General features: G+C 41.1%; 3 protein-coding genes across 3 annotated transcripts in view; 2 read left to right on the top strand and 1 right to left on the bottom strand.

The window, feature by feature from the left end:
- oxct1a (3-oxoacid CoA transferase 1a) overlaps window positions 1-6,547 on the bottom strand; it is a 42,125-nt gene extending 35,578 nt beyond the window's left edge. The window contains exons 1-6 of the mRNA XM_061818131.1: window positions 6,244-6,547; window positions 4,981-5,089; window positions 3,054-3,144; window positions 1,643-1,778; window positions 1,277-1,426; window positions 822-928 (exon numbers count right to left, since the gene is read on the bottom strand). Of these exons, the coding sequence (XP_061674115.1) occupies window positions 822-928; window positions 1,277-1,426; window positions 1,643-1,778; window positions 3,054-3,144; window positions 4,981-5,089; window positions 6,244-6,339 (689 nt within the window). The 5' untranslated portion in view covers window positions 6,340-6,547. The remainder of the gene's footprint in view (window positions 1-821; window positions 929-1,276; window positions 1,427-1,642; window positions 1,779-3,053; window positions 3,145-4,980; window positions 5,090-6,243) is intronic.
- A 1,721-nt stretch (window positions 6,548-8,268) lies between these two features.
- rimoc1 (rab7a interacting mon1-ccz1 complex subunit 1) lies at window positions 8,269-16,002 on the top strand. Its single transcript, XM_061818115.1, has 6 exons — window positions 8,269-8,425; window positions 9,839-9,948; window positions 11,707-11,853; window positions 12,042-12,173; window positions 13,961-14,075; window positions 15,016-16,002. Exons 1-6 carry the CDS (start codon window positions 8,332-8,334, stop codon window positions 15,249-15,251), a joined length of 834 nt encoding a protein of 277 aa, XP_061674099.1. The 5' UTR covers window positions 8,269-8,331; the 3' UTR covers window positions 15,252-16,002.
- Window positions 16,003-16,042: 40 nt separating this feature from the next.
- On the top strand, window positions 16,043-20,525 carry fbxo4 (F-box protein 4). Its single transcript, XM_061818114.1, is given in 7 exon segments — window positions 16,043-16,290; window positions 16,766-17,016; window positions 17,084-17,304; window positions 19,092-19,176; window positions 19,264-19,436; window positions 19,950-20,143; window positions 20,281-20,525. Coding segments are annotated over 7 exon segments (1,152 nt in total). The 5' UTR covers window positions 16,043-16,146; the 3' UTR covers window positions 20,365-20,525.
- Window positions 20,526-22,821: the final 2,296 nt, after the last annotated feature.

Below are 22,821 nucleotides of genomic sequence, written 5' to 3' on the forward strand. Positions count from 1 at the left end.
TGTGACGTGTGACACCTTTACGTGCAAGGAGCGACACTTCAGTTTATTAATCTATCATTCCAGCATGTTATTATTTAAGTTGAAGAACACCAGGCGGCACGGTGTTGCAACTGGTTCGGACGTCTGCCTCACAGTGCCGAAGACCGGGGTTCAAATCCCGTCCCCACGTGTGTGGAGTTTGCCTGTTCTCCCCGTTACTGCGTGGGTTTCCTCTCAATTCACAAAAACATGCATTAAATGGAGACTCTAAATTGTCCTTGGGCCTGAGATGATTAGCGGCTCAGAAAATGGATGGATGTAATAACTTTTTTTTGTTTTTACAATTTTTATACTTACAGTTAAGCATGTTAAAATGTTACTGAGCCCGTGTAACTAAATTCATGACAGTTAATAGTTGTAACACCTTGAATTACATTATTTGTATTTATTATCATACATTAATTTAATTAAGAATAACTGCACCTTATTGTATAAGACATTAAACATAATAGACAATCAAAAGTCACAACAACTGTTCTTGTAGGTGTGTGGTCGAGTGAGTGACCTCAGAAGCTAAAATCAGGTGGGGCCCTACGAGGTCAGTTAGTTTGTGCGTGATCATGTGGGCCAAGGTTTTTGCTTATTGAGTGTTCGGGAGTGTTCTCATTTTGTGTTTGTACACTTGACTGTTTGCCCCATTCAATAAATGGCATCAGGAAATTCAGCGACTGTGGCTAACACACACACACACACACACACTTACACTCAACACTCGGCAGCATAATTTGAATTGAAAAATGTATAGGTAATCTTATTGGTTACTTTATGACGGGGCATTTTACCTGAACACAACGTTTCCAGCCCTGTCAGCTTTCCATGCCTTGATCAGAGCGAAGTCTCCAGTGATGGCCTTCTCCATGATGTAGTGTCTGCCATTAAACTCCTGTACCTGTTTGGAAACAGACACCGCTGAGGATGAAAATACTGCATGCCAGGTGACCTGAGCTACAGAATCGACAAATAAATCAGTCTCATAAATACTGGACAGTGACTGAGCCAAATATACTAATGGTTTGTTCACTTTCATTTCTTAAATGCAGCTGCCTTGCAACAACACACTGTATACAGAAAACATGGATGCCATAATTAAGTAAATGGTAGGGTGAGTGCAATTCAGGCATCTTGTGCAGTGGATTTTGGGCAATACTGCAGATATCTAAGCAGCAAAGCCACTTCAAAGGTTATTATATGTTTAACACAGCTCTCTAAGACTTAAAGTGGGAGAAAAAAAATGTACCTCTCTTTGTTCACTCGCAATGGCGATGCTTCCATCCTTGTTGTACTTGATAGGAGAGCCTCCCTGCTGAATCAGTGTGCCGTAGCCAGTTGCTGTGAAAAAGGCAGGAATCCCTGCGCCGCCTGCTCGGATTCTCTCCGCTAAGGTGCCCTGCGGTGGAAATCTGGCATGTTACGAGGAGCGCAACACAAAACAAAATGCACTGTACAAACTTCTTCCCCAAGAACGAAAATGCTCTGGGACATGCCCATCACAAAATGGACAGTTGCCAAGTGTTGTGACACGAGCAGTGGCAATGCAGAGTGACTGGCAACCACAAAGTTATCCCAATCATAAAATCATTCAATAAATGTTTTCCTCTCCCACCTGTGGAGTGAGTTCCACCTCCAACTCCCCAGAAAGATACTGTCGCTCAAACTCCGCATTCTCCCCAACGTACGAGGAGATCATCCTTTTGATTTGCTTGGTCTGAAGAAGCATGCCGAGGCCAAAGTTATCAACACTGGAGGGAGGGGGAAGAACATATTTGACTTCATTTTACATTGCACTCCACTCTAACCCGCACACTTGTGGTCAGATTATAGTAAAACTAGTCCACAAAAAAAATTCAAGAATACTCTGCGACTCAGTACGTAACTGGCCATTCGAAGCAAGGTAAAGTACACATTTATCTGCCAGATCAAGGACTCCAAAAATGTGATTGTTAGGTGCTAGGTTGAGCACGTGGAAATTACTGGTACAGACATGAAGCTATTTAGTAAACGTGTAGATTTTTTCTTGGGATTCTTATAATGAGTGTGTGTATTTGTTTGAATATACTGATGAATAGTCTTTTGTTTTTGCCAGAACCTTCAGTCTATAAATAAAGATGATTTCTATAAGAGTTACAAATAACTTACAGGATGCATAAATTAAAGAGTGCTTGTTATAATCAAATTCCGGTAATACGCTGACACCTTTTGGTTTGAAATGTGATTCACCAGCTCGTCATATCGTGAACGCGTTTTCACGACGGAAGATCGTTATTGTGGACTTGAAATGACTTGTTAGTTTTGTTTGGATGGGTGAGGGGGAAATCTTTGTCTGACAAAAGTTCTCAAACTAACGAAAGTATATAAGGCAAAAGAACTAAACATAAAAACTAAAAGAATACAGATGCATCTCAATAAATTCTAAAAATCAGGGGAAATAATTAAGGGAAGCATAATAAATTTCAGTAATTCCATTTCGAAAAGTGAAACTAATATTGTGTAGATTCATTACTCACTAAAAAAAAAAAATGACTGAAATATATTTGTATAATTTTGCTCATTACAGATTACAGCTAACAAACCACAAATTCAGCATCTCGAGAATTTAAATTATATACAAAAAAACAATCACAATTACTTTTAATGTAGAAATTAAGTAGGAATTTGCTCATTGTTTTTTCCATATATTTAATGAATCTAAAGATACACAATTCACTTATTTGTGAATACCAAAATAAATGAACTTTTCTATAATAGTACAACTTTCTATAATATAATACTATTATTTTTTTGACAGACTGATTTGTCAAAAAAAACATTTGCTACTGAAGGGATGTTTGCGTTGGCTGAACATTTCAAAGTCAAATCGATGCACATCAGACCAAAGGAAAGCCCACAAGAGGAGCCTGGTCTGGTACTATGTATGCCAAAGTTGACATTCACCTTTTATGGAGGACCTCTCAGCATACAGGTTTGCGATACTTTTGGATTTTAACACATGTGCGTGAAAATTCACTACTGCCTACCCAGCATTATTGCTGACTGCCGTGAGACCCTTCACGCCCGTCTTTAGTAAACTGTTGATGAGATTCTCCGGGATGCCGCATAATCCAAAGCCTGTTTTAGAGTACAGAAACAAACAAATAACGTATGTAGTCATGCACCTTTAAAGGTCAAATTCAACACTTTCAATGGTAACACCATGGGCATAAAACTATACATAATGTTGAAGCTGTCCCAGCAGATGTGCAACCACATTAGTATTAAATCAGTAATAAAATCTACAGTAAGATATTTTTCAAAACTTGAAAATCCAAAACCAAGCACCTGAACATTAGAGAAAAAAAGGTGGAATTTTTACTTGCTTGATTAAAAATGTAAATCCCTGCACAGAATAACATTAGACAGACAAAATTTCCCACTGTTTTTTTTTTTCCAAAAGACTACAAGACTACAGCATGTTCATCTCTCTCTCTGTGGTCTTTCTTGAAAGCAGCAGAGAACAACGGAAACGTTTTTATAGCGGGCTCAGCGGATTTCACTAAAAATAGCGATAGAATGTGCGCACGTGTTGCGCGGATGGCATTCAAGTGCAGAGCAAATGAACTATGTCAACAAAATGACACAATGTACTGGACAATAGCTGACGGAACAGTGAACGTCCCAGCAGCATCAAAACACCAGTCTGTCAATAGTTTTTAATACTGCAGTGACTCCAGCCTTGCCAATAAAATGACAAATATAGGAGGTTTGGATAGGACAGCATGTCATTGAGACTCTACTCTATCATTTATTCATTAATTTTCTATGCCCATTAGGGTATGCAGTGTCGCAAGAGAACTAACTGAAGGCTAACCTAGCTAACTTTTTTGCAAGCTAAACTGGTCGTCAGCTAATTGCAGTGTACAAATAGACAATTTCTCACAGTCCAAAGTGAATATACTTACCAAAAATGAATGAAATAACTAAAATTAAAAAAAAAAAAAAAACATTCACTGATGAGGGCAAATAAAAACTACTTAAAAAAAAAAAAACAACTAAGAAATATAGTCTAATAACAAAGGAAATTTTTTCGAAAAATGCCCTTTGCTTTCTCAGCTTTTTGGGTTACTTTTACCTATTCGTACACTGCCGGTTTTTAGAAAAAAAACTAAACTAAACTGGTCGTCAGCTAATTGCAGTGTACAAATAGACAATTTCTCACAGTCCAAAGTGACTATACTTACCAAAAATGAATGAAATAACAAATTAAAAAAAAAAAAAACAAACATTCACTGATGAGGGCAAATAAAAACTACTTAAAAAAAAAAAAACAACTAAGAAATATAGTCTAATAACAAAGGAAATTTTTTCGAAAAATGCCCTTTGCTTTCTCAGCTTTTTGGGTTACTTTTACCTATTCGTACTCTGCCGGTTTTTAGAAAACATGTAAAGCAACATGGCACTTTGAGGCTACAACACTTGCTTGGGTAATGTAGCTTTTACGAAATGTGTTAGGTATATATGACGTCAGCAGGGGGTGGCTTTGTATTGCATTGACCACGTGTAATCTCTTTTTTTGTTTGATGTACAAACAAACTAAAACTGTGCAACCGGGCTTGAAAACTTGCAGCTAAAATCGGTATTTTTTTCATGAAATCACAGCACTTATGCAGACATGGGGTAAAATGGTCAAAGAAATGATTTGACTATGACTGTCAAAAACATTGTAGCGGAGGGGGTGACGTGTGTAATACTTTTAAATAATATTTGAGAAGTCTGCAAGTTCAATTTAAAAGCAAGTCGCATTCACACCTATGGAAAATTCAAGCACTCAAACGTGCACTTTTTGAGACTATAGAAGGAAGCCACAGTATGAGAAAACCCAAACAAGCACAGGGAGAGCATGAAAACGCCAAAATTAATTGAGACTTATGGTTAGAACCGAAAAAGATCCTACATTTCCCCATTTACCTCCAACCAGTATGGTCGCCCCATCTGGGATGTCTTTGACTGCCTCCGCAGGACTGGAGTAGAACTGTGAATTTCTCTGGCTGGATGTCGAAAAGTAGCAACTACATGCCTGAAAACACCGCAGGAAGAGATAAGTTTGAACATTTTTTTAAAAACGAAACTTGGTGGCACGGTGGAGCAGCTGGTAAAGCGTTGGCCTCACAGTTCTGAGACCCGCCCGAGTGGAATTTGCATGTTCCCCCCCGTGCCTGTGTGGATTTTCTCCAGGTGGGCACTCCGGTTTCATCCCCAAAAAACATGCAACAATAATTGGACACTCCAAATTGCCCCTGATTGTGATTGTGAGTGGCAACCAGTTGAGGATGTACCCCGCCTCCTGGCCGTTGACAGCTGGGATAGACTCCAGCACTCCCCACGACCCTTGTGAGGATAAGTGGTTAAGAAAATGGATGGCTGGATGGATGGATGGATGGATGGATGGATGGATGGATGGATGGAAAATTAAACTTGAGATAAGTGTGTATCTAGAGGGGGAAAAAAAGCATAAATTCCATTCTTAGAATGTGTGGCCAGACAAAATGGACAAACCCGGCCGGCTGTGGTGCTGAACGCTAATTATGCTTGTGAAGTGTTAAGAGCTGCTTGAACAAAAGAGAAAGTGGAGGGTAAACAAAGCGACTGAGCAAATCCTTCAACAAAAGGAGCCCAAGTTAAATCCACAATTCTCAGTTGTAATCATGCCACACAGGGAGTATCACTATAGAATACTGTATACAGCTGTGAATAAGCAGTATACCACAAATCACAATGCATTCTCTTTGAAAATGACTCTTTTTAGTCACTAATGGAATTATGGCTCCTATGCATAGCACTAATTATGCTCCTGTTAAGGTTCTTGTGTCAAGTTCCACACATGACACTAGTTGATATAAATGGCATTCAAATATGGCACTGGCAAACATGTTGGAAAATATTACTTGGGAGTTCAATTCTGGCAGTAGAGGTGAATTATGCAAGCTTTTGTGACCTCCAATGACCCAAATTCACGTGTCATGACTTTGTATTGTATTCATTGTTCATTTATTGCAATAAATGTCCCATTGCTCAAAGTATCTTGGTGTTACCTAACACGAGATAAAATTAGCACGCACGTACAAAGAGAATAACTGAAGGCAAAACGGCAAAATGAAATAGGGAGACGTGTTAGTTATGACCTTCTCCACAAAGCACATACAAAAACGCGAATGTAGGTGAAATACCAACCTTGCTCAAAGGACCCTTATCGAAGTCCAACGTGGTTCTGCACGGACCAATGAGGTATTTAAAGGCGTCCGCTCGACACAAGGCTTTGAATGCCATTTTAAGACGGACACACCGGACGAAAGAGGACAGGACAAGATGCGTACAAACAAAAGGCACTCGCTGTTAGCACTCAGCTATTGGCTAATAGCGTTAGCTTAGTGCCAAGCGTAAAGTCAACGCGGCCGTCACATTGGCTGCCGTCTCAATTTTAGCCCGGGAAAGTGATGCATTCGCGGTATTCGAAATCAAGCGTGTCCCCGATGTGTAACGTTGAAACAGCAACATGAGATTGCTCATTCTATATTGAGTCAAATATACAGGCGTTAAAAGTACATGTTTAATAATGTTGCGTTTGGGCAGGCGGTTGATGTTATACTCGCGTATTTTGATTTCAAAAGACGCAGTCGAGCGGAAAATATTTTTAGATTTTGTTTTTCCCTCAGTATTTGAATGCACCCCCCCCCAAAAAAAGGGGGGGGGCTTTTGAAGCGTAATCATTTGTCTGCCAAATGAATCTGATTGTTACATATCTGAAAAAGTGCGTATTGTAATGTATATATATGTATTTGTGAAGTAAACAGCATACTCCTGCATATGAAAAATATTCAAAACCCCGCTTCCTGCCCAATGATAGCCGAGATAGGCTCCAGCAGTGCCGCAGTACTTGTGAGGATGAGCAACTCAGAAAATAAATGGATGAACGTTGATCTCAATGTTTCTCTTATTTATTTATTTAGCATTAATTTGCTGTGTGATCCTTAAATTGCTGAGGTAAAATGTATTTATTAATTTCAGTAAAAACAAACAATATTACTGGATTTAACATTTTTTATTGAATGGGCGGCACAGTGGAGGAGCTGGAAAGTGTTGGCCTCCCAGTTCTGAGGTCCGGGGTTCAATCCCGGCCTCACCTGTGTGGAGTTTGCATGTTCTCCCCGTGCCTGCGTGGGTTTTCTCCGGCCATACCGGTTTCCTCCTACATCCCAAAAAAACACGCAACATTAATTGGATACTCTAAATCGCCCCTAGGTGTGATTGTGAGTGCGGCTGTTTGTCTCGATGTGCCCGTCGATTGGCTGGCCTCCTGCCAGAAAACAGCTGGGATAGACGCTCGTGAGGATAAGCAGCTAAGGAAATGGATGCATGGATTGAATTTAGGACAGACAGAAAAAAACGAGCCTTTATCACCTCCTCTGAAGCTCCATTATTCTTGCTTATAAACAACCATCCATACATTTTCTTAGCCGCTTATCCTCACAAGGGTCGCGGGTCGTGCTGGAGGCTATCCCAGCTTTTAACAGGCAGGAGGCAGGCTACACCCTGAACCCGGTTGCCAGCCAATCGCTGGGCACACTGAGACAAACAGCCGCACTTACAATCACACCTAGGAGCAATTTAGAACGCCCAATTAATGTTGCATGTTTTTGGGATGTGGGAGGAAACCGGAGTGCCCGGAGAAAACCCACACATGCACGGGGAGAACGTGCAAACTCAACACAGGCGGGGCCGGGATTGAACCCCGGACCTCAGAACTGGGAGGCCAAAGTTTTCTATTCTATTCTATTCTATTCTATTCTATTCTATTCTATTCTATCTATTCTATTCTATTCTATTCTATTCTATTTTAATAAGTGGTAGTGAGAGGTTGTGAAATATATATTTAAAAAACATGTTATTGATAACCCTAATCAAAATAAAACATGCAATGAAATGTAATTTGCATCTTCGCTGTGTAACAAAGCAAGACTTCTCTGACAGTAAGCACACGTGCACGTTATCAGGTCCAAACACATGTAAACAAAAGATGCACGTCACGTGACATCACGTGCCGCATCATTGTGAAGACTCATTCATCGTACTTGTATACTTTCGGTTTGATAAATTCCCAAGGATTCAGTTTTTTATTATTAGGTTATTTTATAGTCAGAAATATTCTCGAATTTGCATTAAAAATATATATTTAAAAACTAAATTATAATACAGTTGCTTTCTGCGGATTGGCATTGCTTGGACACGTGACCCACCCTCACGTGACTAGTAGTTTTAGTCATGGCCGACGACTACAGGCGACAAGGCCTCGACTTGGAGAGAAGAATATTCGAGTTCGATGCCAAGTGTTCCGCTCTCAAAGCCGAGAAACAAGGTAAGTCGTAAAACGCGCCGAGCGCGATCCAATTCTCGCACTCTGTTGGCGTCGTCCGGCGGCGGTGCTTCGAATTTCACCCGCTAACGTTGCGAGCTGTTAGCGTTATCGAGTGTATCGTGCGAGGCAACCACAGTTGCTGTATCGATGGAACGTTTTCAACTTTTGCTAACCCGATTATAACAGTCAGCGCTATAAATATGCATCCCTGGATATCATATTGGTATTAACTGCGTAATAATGTGATTGTTCACCTTTATTGGTGGTTTTTGAACGTCAACATTCAGAAACAAACATTTGGCTAGCGACTCGCCAGCGACGTTAGCCTCAATGTGACCGTTTACGTTTATTTTATGACTACGTTGCATGTATTTGTTCCAAGTCTAGTGTTCAAGTTCATTTAATTTTGCATTCATTTTGGGTTTTTCACCCCCCCACCCCGTTAAGTCAAAACTGTTGACACGTGGTTAGCACATCTGCGTCACAGTCCTTAGTTTCTGGTTTTGAATGTTGCAGCCATCCATTTTCTACATCGAATGTTGTCTGAAATATGTAATTTTTTTAAAAACATGCCAGCTAATTCACGTATTTCATGTACGTTAGGTTAATTAGAGACTAAATTCGCCGTAGTGGATGTGTGTATGGTTAACACGTTTTGTTTGCAAACTTCCTTTATAACAAATTCTCTTTTGCAGTGCCGACCTGACTGCAGACATCATACTAACACGAGGCAAAATAAAATCGAATGCAAATAATGACCGATGCAATTTGTACAATGTCATATATGTACACAAAAAAACCCCTAAATCATATCCTCCAAACACAACACACACAAAAAAAATATTCTCCGTAGATTCCTACCCTTAATCCAACATTTACCTGTTAAGAGATGAGCTATAAGCAGTGTGAGGATACTGGCATCACATATGTCAGGATTCTGCTGTGCATTGTTATTGTTGCATAATTAAATTACAATAAACAAAGTTTTATTGGATAGTACTTGTTTTTATTGTTTTGTGTGGGGAATTTGTCAAATTAATTAAAACAAATATAACTTAACTGGAGCATGTCTTCCTCACAGTTGGCAGGTCCTACATTTGAATCTTGCCTCAGGCTTGCCTTCTTAATTCCATCCATCCATTTTCTTTGCCGCTTGTCCTCACGAGGATCGCGGGGGCCTTTTTAATTGAACACCCAAAATTGCCCAAATGTTCTCTTTGTGCACACTGCATAGCTGGTGACAGTCCAACATGTAATGCACTTGATGCCCAAATTAATTTGGATAGGCCCCAGTTTACCCTACTCCTCATGAGGACAAACACTATAGAAAATGGATGAATGGTTTTTCACTTTTGCAAGTACCCAATTTTTAAGGATCTCCAATCTTCTGACTTGATGTTTTTTTTCCCACAGATGATGACTATTTACAAAATGCTTCTGTCATTCTGGACAAGTTGAAAAGCTATTACAGACAAGGAGGGGAGAGCAGCAGCTTTTCCAAGCTGCTTCAGGATTACACACAGGTAATTGATTGAAACAAAGCTACATTTGACAGGGTGTTTGATCAAAGTGTATGCATTCATACATACAATTTATTATTCCATAATTGCAGCCATTTCAATTTAGAGTACCCTGAGACAGAGTGAGAATAAATGAATAAGGGGTTGAACGATTTAGGATATTCTTTTTTTCTTTTGTGTCTGTGTTAAGGTGATAGGAGATGAATCGACGTGGACCAATAGTGGTTGTTTTTTTTTTTTTTCCCCTCCTGATCTCTTGACAACTTACTAGATGTCTGTGCAACAATACTGCAGAGTTGCTACTCGTTACAGTAACAAGGCCAAACCCCCCAAAAATTGTTGTGGTTCCAATTTCCGACATTTCAGAACTTGGGTCGGTAGTTAGGAATTTCTTTTTTTTTTTTAAATATTTTTACTCTGTCTCAAGCGCATGTTGCCATCATTTTCTTGTCAGGTCTTGTTAATTCAGGCTCTTGCGTGCATAACGAGATCATGTAGGCTTGGTTGAAAAATCGTGAAACGGTGTCTAAAATCGGAAATTGTAAAATATGAAAGCGTAATTTACGCTATGACATGAGGCGAGGTACTTCCACTAGTTGAGGCTCGTGAATACATAAATATACACACAACGATCTGGCAACAAGTAGCGTGAAAACAAGGCTTAAATAAACATAATCAGGGTGCAGCAGCGCCCAAGGAAGTGGCACAGCCACGCCGCCGCCCGCCGCAGCTGTTGTCGAGCTATGGCTCCGAGCATTTCAATTGTGCACCCTCCCGCTTTTGTAATGTACACATTACTCTCGTTTCTATGCAGTCTGAGCTCACGTTGTTTTGATAGCGACCTGACACCATATCAAACACCCGACCTAAATCTGTACTTTAGCTGCAGCGCGCACAGCATGACACAAATCATTAAAATCATCTTGAAAAATGTACCTCGCTGGCCCCATCAATGCCCATTTATTATTTTATAACTTGGAACAGCAGCACAAGTTTAATGTAATGACAGGAAGCGTAACTGAATAGTCCGTCAATGCTTTGCACACGAAGGCTTGCAGGGTCCCACCGCAGCCTCTTGCGGTATATAGCCCAGTAGTTTCTTGGCTGGATTCTTTAACACCTCATAGGAACAAAAGATAAAAGAAGGAACTGGGCAGCTTTGAATACTTCAAATCAAGGGTAAAGACAAATAACATTAGTTTGTCCTTTTAACCCAGTGATCCCCAACCACCAGGCCACTGGGCATTTGGCACCAGGCTGCATGGATTTCTTGGGAATTTTATTTTTGGTGATAAACGCACAGCTCCATGGCTAAGCTTGGAAAACATCCACTATATCACGTCACCGTTCTCGCTGACTCATCAAATAAGTTGATCGCCTCATAAATTTTTCATTGATTGTAGATAACAAAATCCTACATCAATTTATTTATTTATCTATTTCGTTCATGTTTAGTGAGCTGGGAGCATTTCTTTGGGTGGAAAAAATGCAGCTGCAGGGGCAGGACTGAAATGAGGCTACATTCAAATAATGCTCAATATGCCGTTGATCTGCATATTGTATTCTTAAGCTGATGCACCGACTAGTTTGTTCAACTTGTAGTAAGTGCAACAGTAACTGAGCGTGCCTTATTGTGCTATGTACTTGATTGTATGAGGTTTGTAACCTCGAGTTGACGATACCGTCGTAAACCGAAGACCCCTTACGTAGTGAAGTACAGTAACTGTAAAAATGCGTAAACGTGCTGTTTGTGCATCATAGGTGATCCTAGATATCACGTTTTACGAAGAGAACAAGCTGGTGGATCAAGAGTTCCCGGAGGACTGCTCCCCGTTTAAAATCCAGCAGCTCCTGCAAGACCTGACCGAGCCGGAAGTTCTGGTGGGGAGACTAGCACCATCTCAAGAGGTGTGGTTGGTTTCTTCATGTGTGAAATGTGTTGATTCTCGCACAGAATGCAAAACAGAAGAGAGCAACTCAGTGTCACAATATTTGTGAGATGTTAACTATACAAACTATGAATGATTGGTGTGATACAAGTGAATTCAGCAGTACGGACTACCTTGACTGACATTATGACATCGTTCTTTGGTCAGGTGCAGGCTGTTTTGGGCCTGGAGTTGTTAGAATGCCTCTATTGGAGACGTGGAGCACTACTCTACATGTACTGCCACACCCTTCATCAACGGAAGCAATGGATTAAGGAAAACAAGGAGACCTTCCTCAAGGTAACCGTCTGGTCAGAATGACAAGAGTACAAAGATATACTTGGCCAGGTACCATTTGTCTAAATGTGTTTACTGGGAGGTAGGCTCTCACATTATCCGCCTCTTAATAACTGTGCCCCGCTATGACAATCTTCGATTTGCGCTCAAATATAGTAAGTAGACATGGATGTGGCCTAAGCACAAAAGAAAAATAATTCAGATTTAAATTTGATTATTTATTTATTTATTTTTTTTAATTCACCAAATTAGAAGGTATGTGATTCTGGACGGATATCAAGATTTTGAATCAGACATATTCAATATGTTCGTTCACCAGCCTTAGTTGACACTATGTTTAATATCACGTCAGTCGACCCTGTGCAGCGAGAACTACATCAACGCTTTCTGACAATTTGTCCAGTCGTGGATTTATGAAGTCGCGCACTGATACTGGGAGAGAAGATGTGTCTCAGTCTCTACATTCATTAATCACAAAGGGGTTCTGTGGAGTTGAGTTGAGGACACTGTGACGGCCAGTCAAGTTCATCCACACCAAACACTCTCATCCATATCTTTTATGGAGTTTGGTTTGTGGACTGGTGCACGGTCATGTTGGGAGCAAGGGACCCCAAACGTTGGTAGCGTGGAGTTGTTCAAAATACAACAGTCATGTGCAAATCGTTTGAATACTGGCAAATCTCCCAATATGGAACTTTCTTGCTTTCTTTGTATCTTTCCCAGTCCCAACGCCGTTCATAGCGTAGGCGTAAAGATCTATACAGAAATAAAAAGCACAGGCTCATTTAAAGAGGGTTGCATTGAAGGGAAAATTTAAATTAAAGTGCAATAACTGGAAGGATAAATGGGTGGATTATGTTTTGCAAGTAAGTAAGTTTCTTTCAGCTTGTCCCGTTAGGGGTCGCCACGGCGGAACATCTCAGATGACTGCTCATATTTGTTTGGCACAGTTTTTACGCCGGATGCCCTTCTTGACGCAACCCCTCCTGGGGAGTCGGGCGCCAACAGTGACATACGAACTCACGGCCCCTGTGTTTTTTTTGCTACTACGTACCTTCCAAAATGGTGTCAATAATTAGAATTGCTTCTTTTACATGGTTGTCTTACGTGTACATTAATTTTTAAGTGTATGTCGATCTTCTTTTCCTTTCGGCTTGTCCCGTTAGGGGTCGCAACTGCGCGTCATATTTACTTTACTGATTTATGGTTATTAATTTCTAAAACAACTAACTTGGAAAAAGAGCAACTTTTTAAAATTTATTGTCAGCAGCTGCCAATGCTACAAATTTAGTGTTTTGGCCAGAGGAAGCAGGTTAGAAGCACTCAACTCTAAGAGCTGGCTCCTCGCCCATCTGTTTGAACAAATGATCAAATATAAGTGAAGATTTTGATTGTTTTTGTTCGTTTTTTGGTTTTAAATAATTGTATTTTGTCTTCCACCGCTTGATGCAGACACTTTATTCACAGTAAAATATTTTACAAGTTGAATCTCGAGTCGCTGTCAATCTTCATGAGAGACTATGGTATGCCATGGTCATGCTGTACCTCCCCGAAAAGGGTGCGACCAACTGAAAAAGTTGGTCACGCCAGTGCTACTAGTACAATAGTTAGTATATACCCCTGCAATTGGCAATATTGTATGTTTCTGCATTGTACTGTAATAGTGGTTAATAAAGGTTAGCATTTTCACAACTTTTTCCCAACTCGCAGTAAGTTTCTGATGGAGGAGTTGAAGTCGAATGCAGCTCGCTTGTCCCTATGCCTCATGTGACTCTGACGTGTTCATGCAGTGTATTCAAGAAGGAGTGCGCTACCTAATGCGGATGCTGCAGGTGAGGAACTCGGTCAAGCTGAACGATGGGGTGGTGCTCCATGACACTGCCACCGCAGGCTTCTTATCTGAAGGTAGTTCTTCCCCCTCCACCCCCATACATATTCTGCACAGAAATAGAAAATGTGTTTTTAAAAATAAAGTACTGACTCAACTCCTTCAAATTAAATAGGTACAGACTGAAATCTGCTAAAGCGCAATGTAAAAACAAAATTTTACTGTCACTTCTATACAATACCCTTTTATCGTCATACGCCATGCTTGTACTGACAAGAAAATCACAGCTGTCGCATGTTTGGTGTTTAAGGGGTCGTGTGCGTCAGCTCGACATTCTATCAAACCCATAGCTTTAGTAAAGTTGTGAACTAAGCGTTATACAAAATAGCAACTGAAAAAAATACACTGTTTTCATAATAGACGGAGAGTTTTTGAATGCCTGAAGCTGGTAGTTTTCAGCCTTGCACAAGATCCAGTCGCTCTCGTTGCTGACATCGTCACACACACTTCTCTCAAATGAGGCCAATGATGATGTTGCTTCTCTAAATCTGTTGCTCTTGTCCTCAATCGTCCCGGCTTCAAATTCTTCCATGTGGCTGCTGTCTCGTATTTTTGTTTGTGGTGAACCGGCGTACGAGTGTTAGTGTGTAAATTGTGGCTGACAGCAACTGCTTGTGAGGTTTCACATTTTGTATGCGCGTTTGACTTTTTAAAGGTTTGAGGACATCTGCAGTACCTTAATTGTTCCATATTTAATTTTTGTTTCACTTCAGTGCAGCGGCAACCTATCTGCAACTTATGCAATTTATTATGCTCCCATAATGAAGCACACATAATAATAATCAGTCAACGATGGTTCGTAAATTGAGGCAGCACCGTCCGCAAGTACGGCTACCTCAATAATATACTTTATTATAACTATTTGTATTTCGTCACTTCCATAATTCATTGTGCTTCACACAAGTGTCTGTAATTTAATTTGATCATGATTACGTGTCCCTTAACTTGTTTTTCAAGGCATTTTCTCAGACACGCACCTGCTGACCATGATGTACATCGGCGAAATGTGCTTCTGGGCGGTGAAGTACGAAGACTACAGCGGCGACACTGTGGATTGTAAAGAAGACCGCCTCCAGTTTAGGGACATTGGCACGCAGATCCTCAACAAGTACGTGCTCGCCTGCGAGGGTCCGCTGCAGGGCCAGGGCTGGAACACGGAGAACGCCAAGGAGATCCTCAGTGTTTTACAGTGAAGCACGCCGCCTCCATGTCGTCATTAGACGCAAATTGAAGATCAGTATTCAGTGTTTTTTTTTTTTTTTTTCATCAATTTGTTTTGTTTTTTGTTTTCAATCCCCTAATTTAAAAAAAAAAAAAAAAAAGGACCCTACCAGGTGAGGTACAGTAACAGAAGGCTAAGAGGAGGCAAGGGGAGAAATTGTATTTGGGCAAAGGCCAAAGGTCAGCTGCACCCAACTCTATGTGAGATGGGCCAGGTTGGTGACAATATGGTGTAAAACTGATGAGATTTTTTTTTGGCTTGTTTTGCTGGAGAAAAGCAGTTCTCTTCATTCTAGACTGTTGATTAGAGCACCTGTTTTGCTCTAAGAATGTTATATTTAAAAAAAAAAAAGTTCTTGGTAAAAACATTTTTTTTTTTTAAAGAATTATCAATAACACAGTCTAAAGTGAAACATTGCACAGTAACATTTTTATTTATTCTTAAGTTGCCATTTTGGTATGCTTTTAATATGTGACATCTGTTTATACTCTACACAAGTTTGTAAATGTGTATAAAATACACAAGGCAAAGGTTTTTTGTTTTTTTTTCCAGGAAGTATGAAAGCATATGTCCAGATTTATTCATTTCCCCCCTTGCTTTCCCCTCTTTATTGCAAATTTTTCAAGTTACCTTTGTTTTGCTTTTAATAGAGAACGTTGTTTTGAATTACATTTTCAGTTTTTTTATGTCCTTGGTGACAATAAAGCCCGTGATTTAACAAATGCGTTTCGACGACGACACCATACTTGGACCACAATACCCACAATGCACCACTGCTGTCATCAGGAAGTGAGGCCAACCCAGCACGTCAACAGTTGCTCAACTGTCAAGTTCCACATGTAAAGTTTTAACATCTGCGAGTAGTCATGGCAGGTAACACCAAACGCCGGAGCGAATCTGTCGTTATACGAAGCCTAAGACGGTTAAAGGAGTTTTATTGGCCTCCCGGCCAGAGTGAAGCCGTTTTGGACCACGGAGAGGAAGAACCCGGTTTTTTGGATTGTTTACCGGTGAGTTGGATTCCGATGTGACGAGATCGTCATTTGAAAATGGTTGTCGGTTTATACATAAAATAAGCTCCCGGAACTAAAAGTACAATTGGGAAGGAAAAAACGCGTTTTTTTTTTTTTGTTAACTGCTATGGTGAGTACTAAATTAAAACGTTTGGATTTAAATAAAGTATTGAAAATGGTCATGTTTTCAGACCACGCCAGACAGGGTGCCAGACATTCAGACTCTGTCTTGGGACCGTAGTTTAGACAAAATTTACAAAATAGTGAAATAAATAGTCTTAAATGTATGGTGACCAGTAGCATGGGCTTTCAGCATGGGACAGGCTCCAGGTCACCCTTGACCCTAATTTGGAAAAGAGGGAAGTTGTTTAAAAACAAAGAATGGATGAATACATAAGCATAAAAAAAAAACGCAGAGATAAAGAAATTGGGGATTTCAACTAGCGGTAATAACAGTAGTTCCATTCTGAAGGTGGATGTGCAGTTCCATATCATGACCTTGTTGTCATCTGTGGACATCTGTCGCCTGGGAGCAACCAGCCGCTACTGGAGGGCCTTGGTCTGAGACCCGCTGCTGTGGAGGTTCTTCCTCCTCAGGGACATGCCCCACTGGTCCTCCATCGATCACTTAACGATGCCGCGATTGGAGGCACCGGTCGTGGGTGACGATGCAGAAGAGGGCGACTATGACAGGATGGACACAAAAGTCGACTACATGGCGGAGTTGGTGACTTTTAAATAGGCTGATGCTTCATCTTGAGAGAATTCAATAACTGTTGCATTCCCGCAGGTACCTGAAAGGATGCCCGTCGTGCAGAAAGAGGTGGCTTCCTTCGTGGCCACCATACAGAATATTGACGGCCTTCCTGCAGTCTCTGGTGCCCTCAGCTGAGCCGCGTTACGCTATGTTCGGGCCTGGCATGGAGCAGTTGGATGTCTCTATCGTCACCAGGCTCATGCACGCCTCTGATGTTCTCCCGGTGTCAGTCATCCCAAACAGTCAGGTGAACGGTGAGCCACCAAATGTATTTTTTTAAGAGTCTTTTTTTTTTTTTTTTTTTTTTTTTTTTAACAGTACAGTGAACCCTGGGCTATTTGTGGTTTGGCATTTGAAAATTCAACTCTTTGTTGAGATCTATCTATCTATCTATCTATCTATCTATCTATCTATCTATCTATCTATCTATCTATCTATCTATCTATCTATCTATTTATCTATTTTTTTATTTTTATTTTTTTTTGGGTGGGTGTGGGGGGGCTGTCTTTCATTATACCTTGAAAAACTCTTGATTCTCTTATTTTTAAGCCCTGGGCACAGCAATATCAAATATAAAAATGTTGATTTGGCACCATCTTGTGGCCGTCAAACTATGTGAGGTGATGGGAGAAGCTTCGTTTAGTCAGCCCATGTCCTCATTGAATTTGAAAGAAAAAAAAAATATATTTTTTGGGTGAGCATCCGTGGGGTATTTACGCATTATCTCCCACATTGCTGAACTACGGCCATCCTTTTTTTGTTGCGCTATTCTTCATCTCTGGTTTACATCTTCTTCTTCCCTTGGACCATGATGTTTGCAGATGACATTGTGATATGCAGTGAAAGCAGGGAGCAGGTGGAGGAACAATTAGAACGATGGAAGCAGGCACTGACAAGGGGAGGAATGAAGATTAGCCAAAGTAAACAGAATACGTGTGCGTGGATGAGAGGGCCGAGGGGGAAGTGCGAGGCTACAGGGAGAAGAGATAACGAGGGTGGACGACCTCAAATACTTGGGCTCAACAATCCACAGCAATGGTGAGTGTGGTAAGGAAGAGAAGAAACGGGTACAAGCGGGTTGGGACAGCTGGCGGAAGGTGTCTGGTGTTCTATGTGACAGAAGAGTCTCCGCTCGGATGAAGGGCAAAGTTTACAAAACAGCGGCGAGGCCGGCCATGGTGTACGGATAAGAGACGGTGGCGCTGAAGAAACAACAGGAGGCAGAATTGGAGGTGGCAGAAATGAAGATGTTGAGGTTCTCGCTTGGTGTGATAGGATTAGAAATGAGCTCATTAGAGGGACAGCCAAAGTCGGATGTTTTGGAGACAAGGTTAGAGAGAGCAGACGTCGACGGTTTGGACATGTCCAGAGGCGAGAGAGTGAATGGTGCTGAGGATGGAGCTGCAAGGCAAAAGAGCGAGAGGAAGACCAAAGAAAAGGTTGATGGATGTTGTGAAGCAGGACATGAGGACAGTGGGTGTTAAAGAAGAAGATGCACGAGACAGGCTCGGATGGAAAAAGATGACACACTGTTGCGACCCCTAACGGGACAAGCCGAAAGCAAAAGAGGAAGAAGAAGGCGTACGTCGTCTTTCTAAGTCCACCTCCAAAGTTCTCAGCAGAAAATTGAGAAAGACGTTTATGGATGCCCCTGCTTACAAGCAAGGATATGATTGGTTAAAGCAATATTCTGTCTATTTAATGTTTCGAATATGGATATGGTCATGGATTAATGTGATGTATGAATATTTCCATTAGTTAAGGAGAAAGGCTTGTGAGTTCTTATATTAGTTTCAGTTCCTGGTTTATTTTAATATAGGTATAATGGACGTTTTGAGTTATTAATGTCTAACAAAGAAGAATAGACAGAAAGTGGTTGTACAGGCTTTGTAGTACTCCTAAGACATTTATTTACCTGACTAAAGCCGACCCTGCACTCTGCGTTGCAGAATATTTCGTCCACCAACGGGTGGCAGTCTTGCTTCTGTTTTGTTTTGTTTCGTCAAGAGTCATTCCACTTTTCTCCAACTCCATCCTTCAGGACCTTCGGTGATCGGCTCTGGCATCAGTTACATGTTCAACAACCAACACAAATTCAACATCTTTACTCTTTACTCGACAAACAAGTAAGCGCATCCTTACCTTGAATAGTACGTGCAGGATTTTAGAGTCAGCGGTTTTGGTTGCTGTCTCATTAGGATGTTTGTTTGCAGGGCTGAGCGGGACCGCGCCAAGGAAAAGAAGCTGTACATGAGTGGAAAACTCTTCTCTCTAGTGGGAAGCGATGACTCCGGGCGTCCAGTCTACTCACCGGCCCAACAGGTGCAGCAAGTGTGCCAGGTCGTGGAAGGGGTCATCTATGTGGCTAACGCCGAACCGGGCAGAGGTGGGAAACCGACAGGTAGAGAAATTAGCCACTCCCACTTAAACGTCCCAAGATATATTACAAATTGTTTACTCCATCCATGAATTTTATTTAGCGGTTATTCTCACAAGGGTTGCGGGAGTGCTGGAGCCTGTCGCGGCTATCTTCGGGCAGGAAGTGGGCTGGAACCACAAATAATACATATACTGTAAAATGAAATTATGTGTGCTATTGCAATTTGTCTTCTGCTACAAGCACATTTCATCATTATTTCAGTGAACAGTGTATACTTTTTTTGTGGCGGTTTTCTTTTTTTTTTTTCATTTCACAATATTTTTTAAAATTATTATTTCTCCACAACTATTTTTGTCCGAAATTCACATTTCTTTCATATTCAGCCCTTCTGGACACCCGGGCACCTACTACATTCTCCAATTCCCACCATTCCACCTCAAATTGTACATTCCACTTAATTTGTCAGCCTTTCAATTCAGGATCGGGTCTTCAGTATTAACACGCAGTTTCGATGACTAGGTGAGGGGGAATCTGAGGGGTCTCAGATCAAGGCCGTGCTGAGCTCCAAATCCAAACCCCTACTGGTGCTCTCGTGCATCTCCAGAGAGGAAAGTCAATCAGTTGGACCCGGCAGCCTGCGAACCAGGCGTCGAACCCCCTGTGTTGACATGGCGAAGAGACTCGGCCTGCCGCAATTGCTGAATCCCTGGATGGTAAGTATCATACTTTCTAATTTAATAAATGAATGACTGGAGTCGGCTCAATGCCTGGTGCGGATCAAATGCGAGTCTGCTTCCTGGCTGCTGTTGATGTGCCTTTGAGCAATCCGTCTTTCTTTGTGTTGCACCAGGTGCAGGATACGGTTGCGGAATCCCTGTCGGGTCTTCTGGATGGCATCTCTTGGTTGCTGAGATCCTCGGGTGTCAAAGTGTAAAGTTGTACGGTAGCTAGCATAAACCCAGCCATGGATGTCAAATACGTTAGGCACAAAAGGAATTGAGTAGTTATAAGCATAAACACATGAGAAGTATTTTTGAAAACTCTGTTTAACTGGTTTGTTACAACAGTTAATACAGTCGCATTTATTGAAACAAACAGGGGGGTGTTTTTTTTTATTTCAAATAAATTGCCCACACATTTTGTTCAAAATCAAATGTTTCACCAATTCACCAGACTCTCTAGAGTCAGATCGGACCCTAGCTGGATTAGTTGAGGTTGACCAGTCACAGGGCTAATTAAGAAGGTCCAGTAATGGTTCATGAAATGAACTGAAAACGTTTTACTTCTTCTGTGTGGCTCTCCGTATAACAGTGTAATTACACACCTCTATGACAAATGATCTGCCATTCTCCAACTCAATTTCACTTTCTGAACCTTTCTGTTCGCGTACAGACTATTATAATATATACTGTTAGATACCAAATATGCCAGTATATAAATATAAAAAGTTCCATCCCTGAAATATGAGTATACTTATGATATCTTACTTTAACAAAATGAAGCGTTTGAGTCCTTGTAATTGAGTGTCGAGCAGTTTTCTCTTCGATTTTGTGCAATGTGACTTTCGATGTGTGGCGAAAATGAAATCCATAATAAATGTTGTACAAGCCATCATTTTTTTTTTTAGGTGCGGCTGTTTGTCCTGATGCTTCATAAGTGAGTCGTCTCGGGGTTTACGGTTCACAATCATTTCACCGATCCTGAGAAGATAATGTGCCTCACTGTCACTCTTTTGTTCACGTTACCTAGGTGACCACAAATCTGTTAAAATTACCAACCTGCTTATCAAAATGTTCCATGGCCTCCATAATCATTTTTATAGACATGGGGGTTTGGAAACAGTGTGCCGATTGATGCAATTTAGGGGCATTAAGGCCGACTTACTTGTGTTTTGTTTTTCCTCTGATGAATTTTAAAGGGTTGCGATGGTGGAAATGTGTGTCTGCGTGAAGTCGGGCTACCAAATATATATGTATATATATATATATATATTTTTTTTTTTTAAACTACACTAGATGGCAAACAAACATTGATTGGGAAATGGAACTGACTGCAACAGAGACTGACTGAAAAGTACCAGAACAGTGAGAAAATTAATTACCGGTAATGAGGGGCGGCACGCTGGAGAAACTGATTGGAGCGTTGGCCTCACAGTTCTGAGGACCGGTGCTCGAATCCTGGCACCCGCCTGTGTGGAGTTTGCACGTTCCTCCCGTGCCTACGTGGGTTTTCTCCGGGCACTCCGATTTCCTCCCACACCCCGAAAACATTCATTGGAGACTCCATAGTTGCCCGTAGGTGTGATTGTGAGTGCGACTGGTGTCTGTCTCCAGGTGCCCTGCGATTGGCTGGCGACCAGTTCAGGGTGTACCCCGCCTCCTGCCCGATGACAGCTGGGATTGGCTCCAGCACTCCCGCGACCCTTGTGAGGACAAGCGGCTCAGAAAATGGATGAATGATTAACATTGTTGTAAAACAAATGCTAAGGTACAGTAAATACCATTCAGATAGAAGCATAAATGGCTAACGACTTGGCTGAAAATAATCATGGAATTTTTCTCATGAAATATCTGTCAGGCATCCTCAGTGGGTGAATAATTTGACTTTAGTTTCGTCAGCCGATGGGTAATCTCGCTTTAAACTTGTGGAGCAGTACATGTTGATCGTTACTTAAAGGATGTTTCCGGGTGTTTTTATTACATGTGATGTGAAATGCTTTCACAAAAGTGCAACGTGGATGAAGAATTATTGAATATCTGACACTGTATTTGTGGCCTTGCTGAAATTAACCCATTTTTAGGGGCTGGCCCTGGCTAATGCAAGAAAATAATTTGGATACAATAGCTGCTGGACCAAGTGAGTGCAGATTTTATGAGCTTCTTTTCTGAGTGCTGTGACATATTAATTACTATAATTAATTTTCACTGGTCAAAGTGTGTGTGTGCATGTGGCGCATGGACACATCACCAGCAGCTTTGTCAAATCTGTGGATGCTAATGCTCGATGGTGCCTGTAAAATTTTACATACAGTGAAGAAAATAAGTATTTGAACACCCTGCTTTAAGTTCTCCCATTTAGAAATCATGGAGGGGTCTGAAATTTTCATCATAGGTTCATGTCTAGTGTGAGAGAGATGATCTCAAAAGACAAATCCAGAAATCACAATGTATGTTTTTTTTTTAACGATTTATCTGTGTGATACAGCTGCAAATAAGTATTTGAACACCTGTCTATCAGCTTTAATTCTGACCCTCAAAGACCTGTTAGTCCCCCATTAATGGCAATGATCACCTGAATGATACGGAGGAGTCATGGGAGAAAGTTTTGTGGTCAGATGAGACCAAAATGGAACTTTTTGGTCATAATTGAATGATGAGTTGCATCCCAAGAA

Source organism: Syngnathoides biaculeatus, chromosome 4 (assembly GCF_019802595.1).
Source record: "Syngnathoides biaculeatus isolate LvHL_M chromosome 4, ASM1980259v1, whole genome shotgun sequence".
Taxonomy (NCBI): Eukaryota; Metazoa; Chordata; class Actinopteri; order Syngnathiformes; family Syngnathidae; genus Syngnathoides; species Syngnathoides biaculeatus.

Excerpts from the sequence above, each read along its gene's own strand:
- rimoc1 (XM_061818115.1), top strand. The coding sequence starts at position 8,332 with ATGGCCGACGACTACAGGCGACAAGGCCTCGACTTGGAGAGAAGAATA. Across the intron at positions 9,949-11,706 it reads TGCTTCAGGATTACACACAG|GTGATCCTAGATATCACGTT; the intron begins GTAATTGATTGA and ends TGTGCATCATAG. Across the intron at positions 12,174-13,960 it reads ACAAGGAGACCTTCCTCAAG|TGTATTCAAGAAGGAGTGCG; the intron begins GTAACCGTCTGG and ends GTGTTCATGCAG.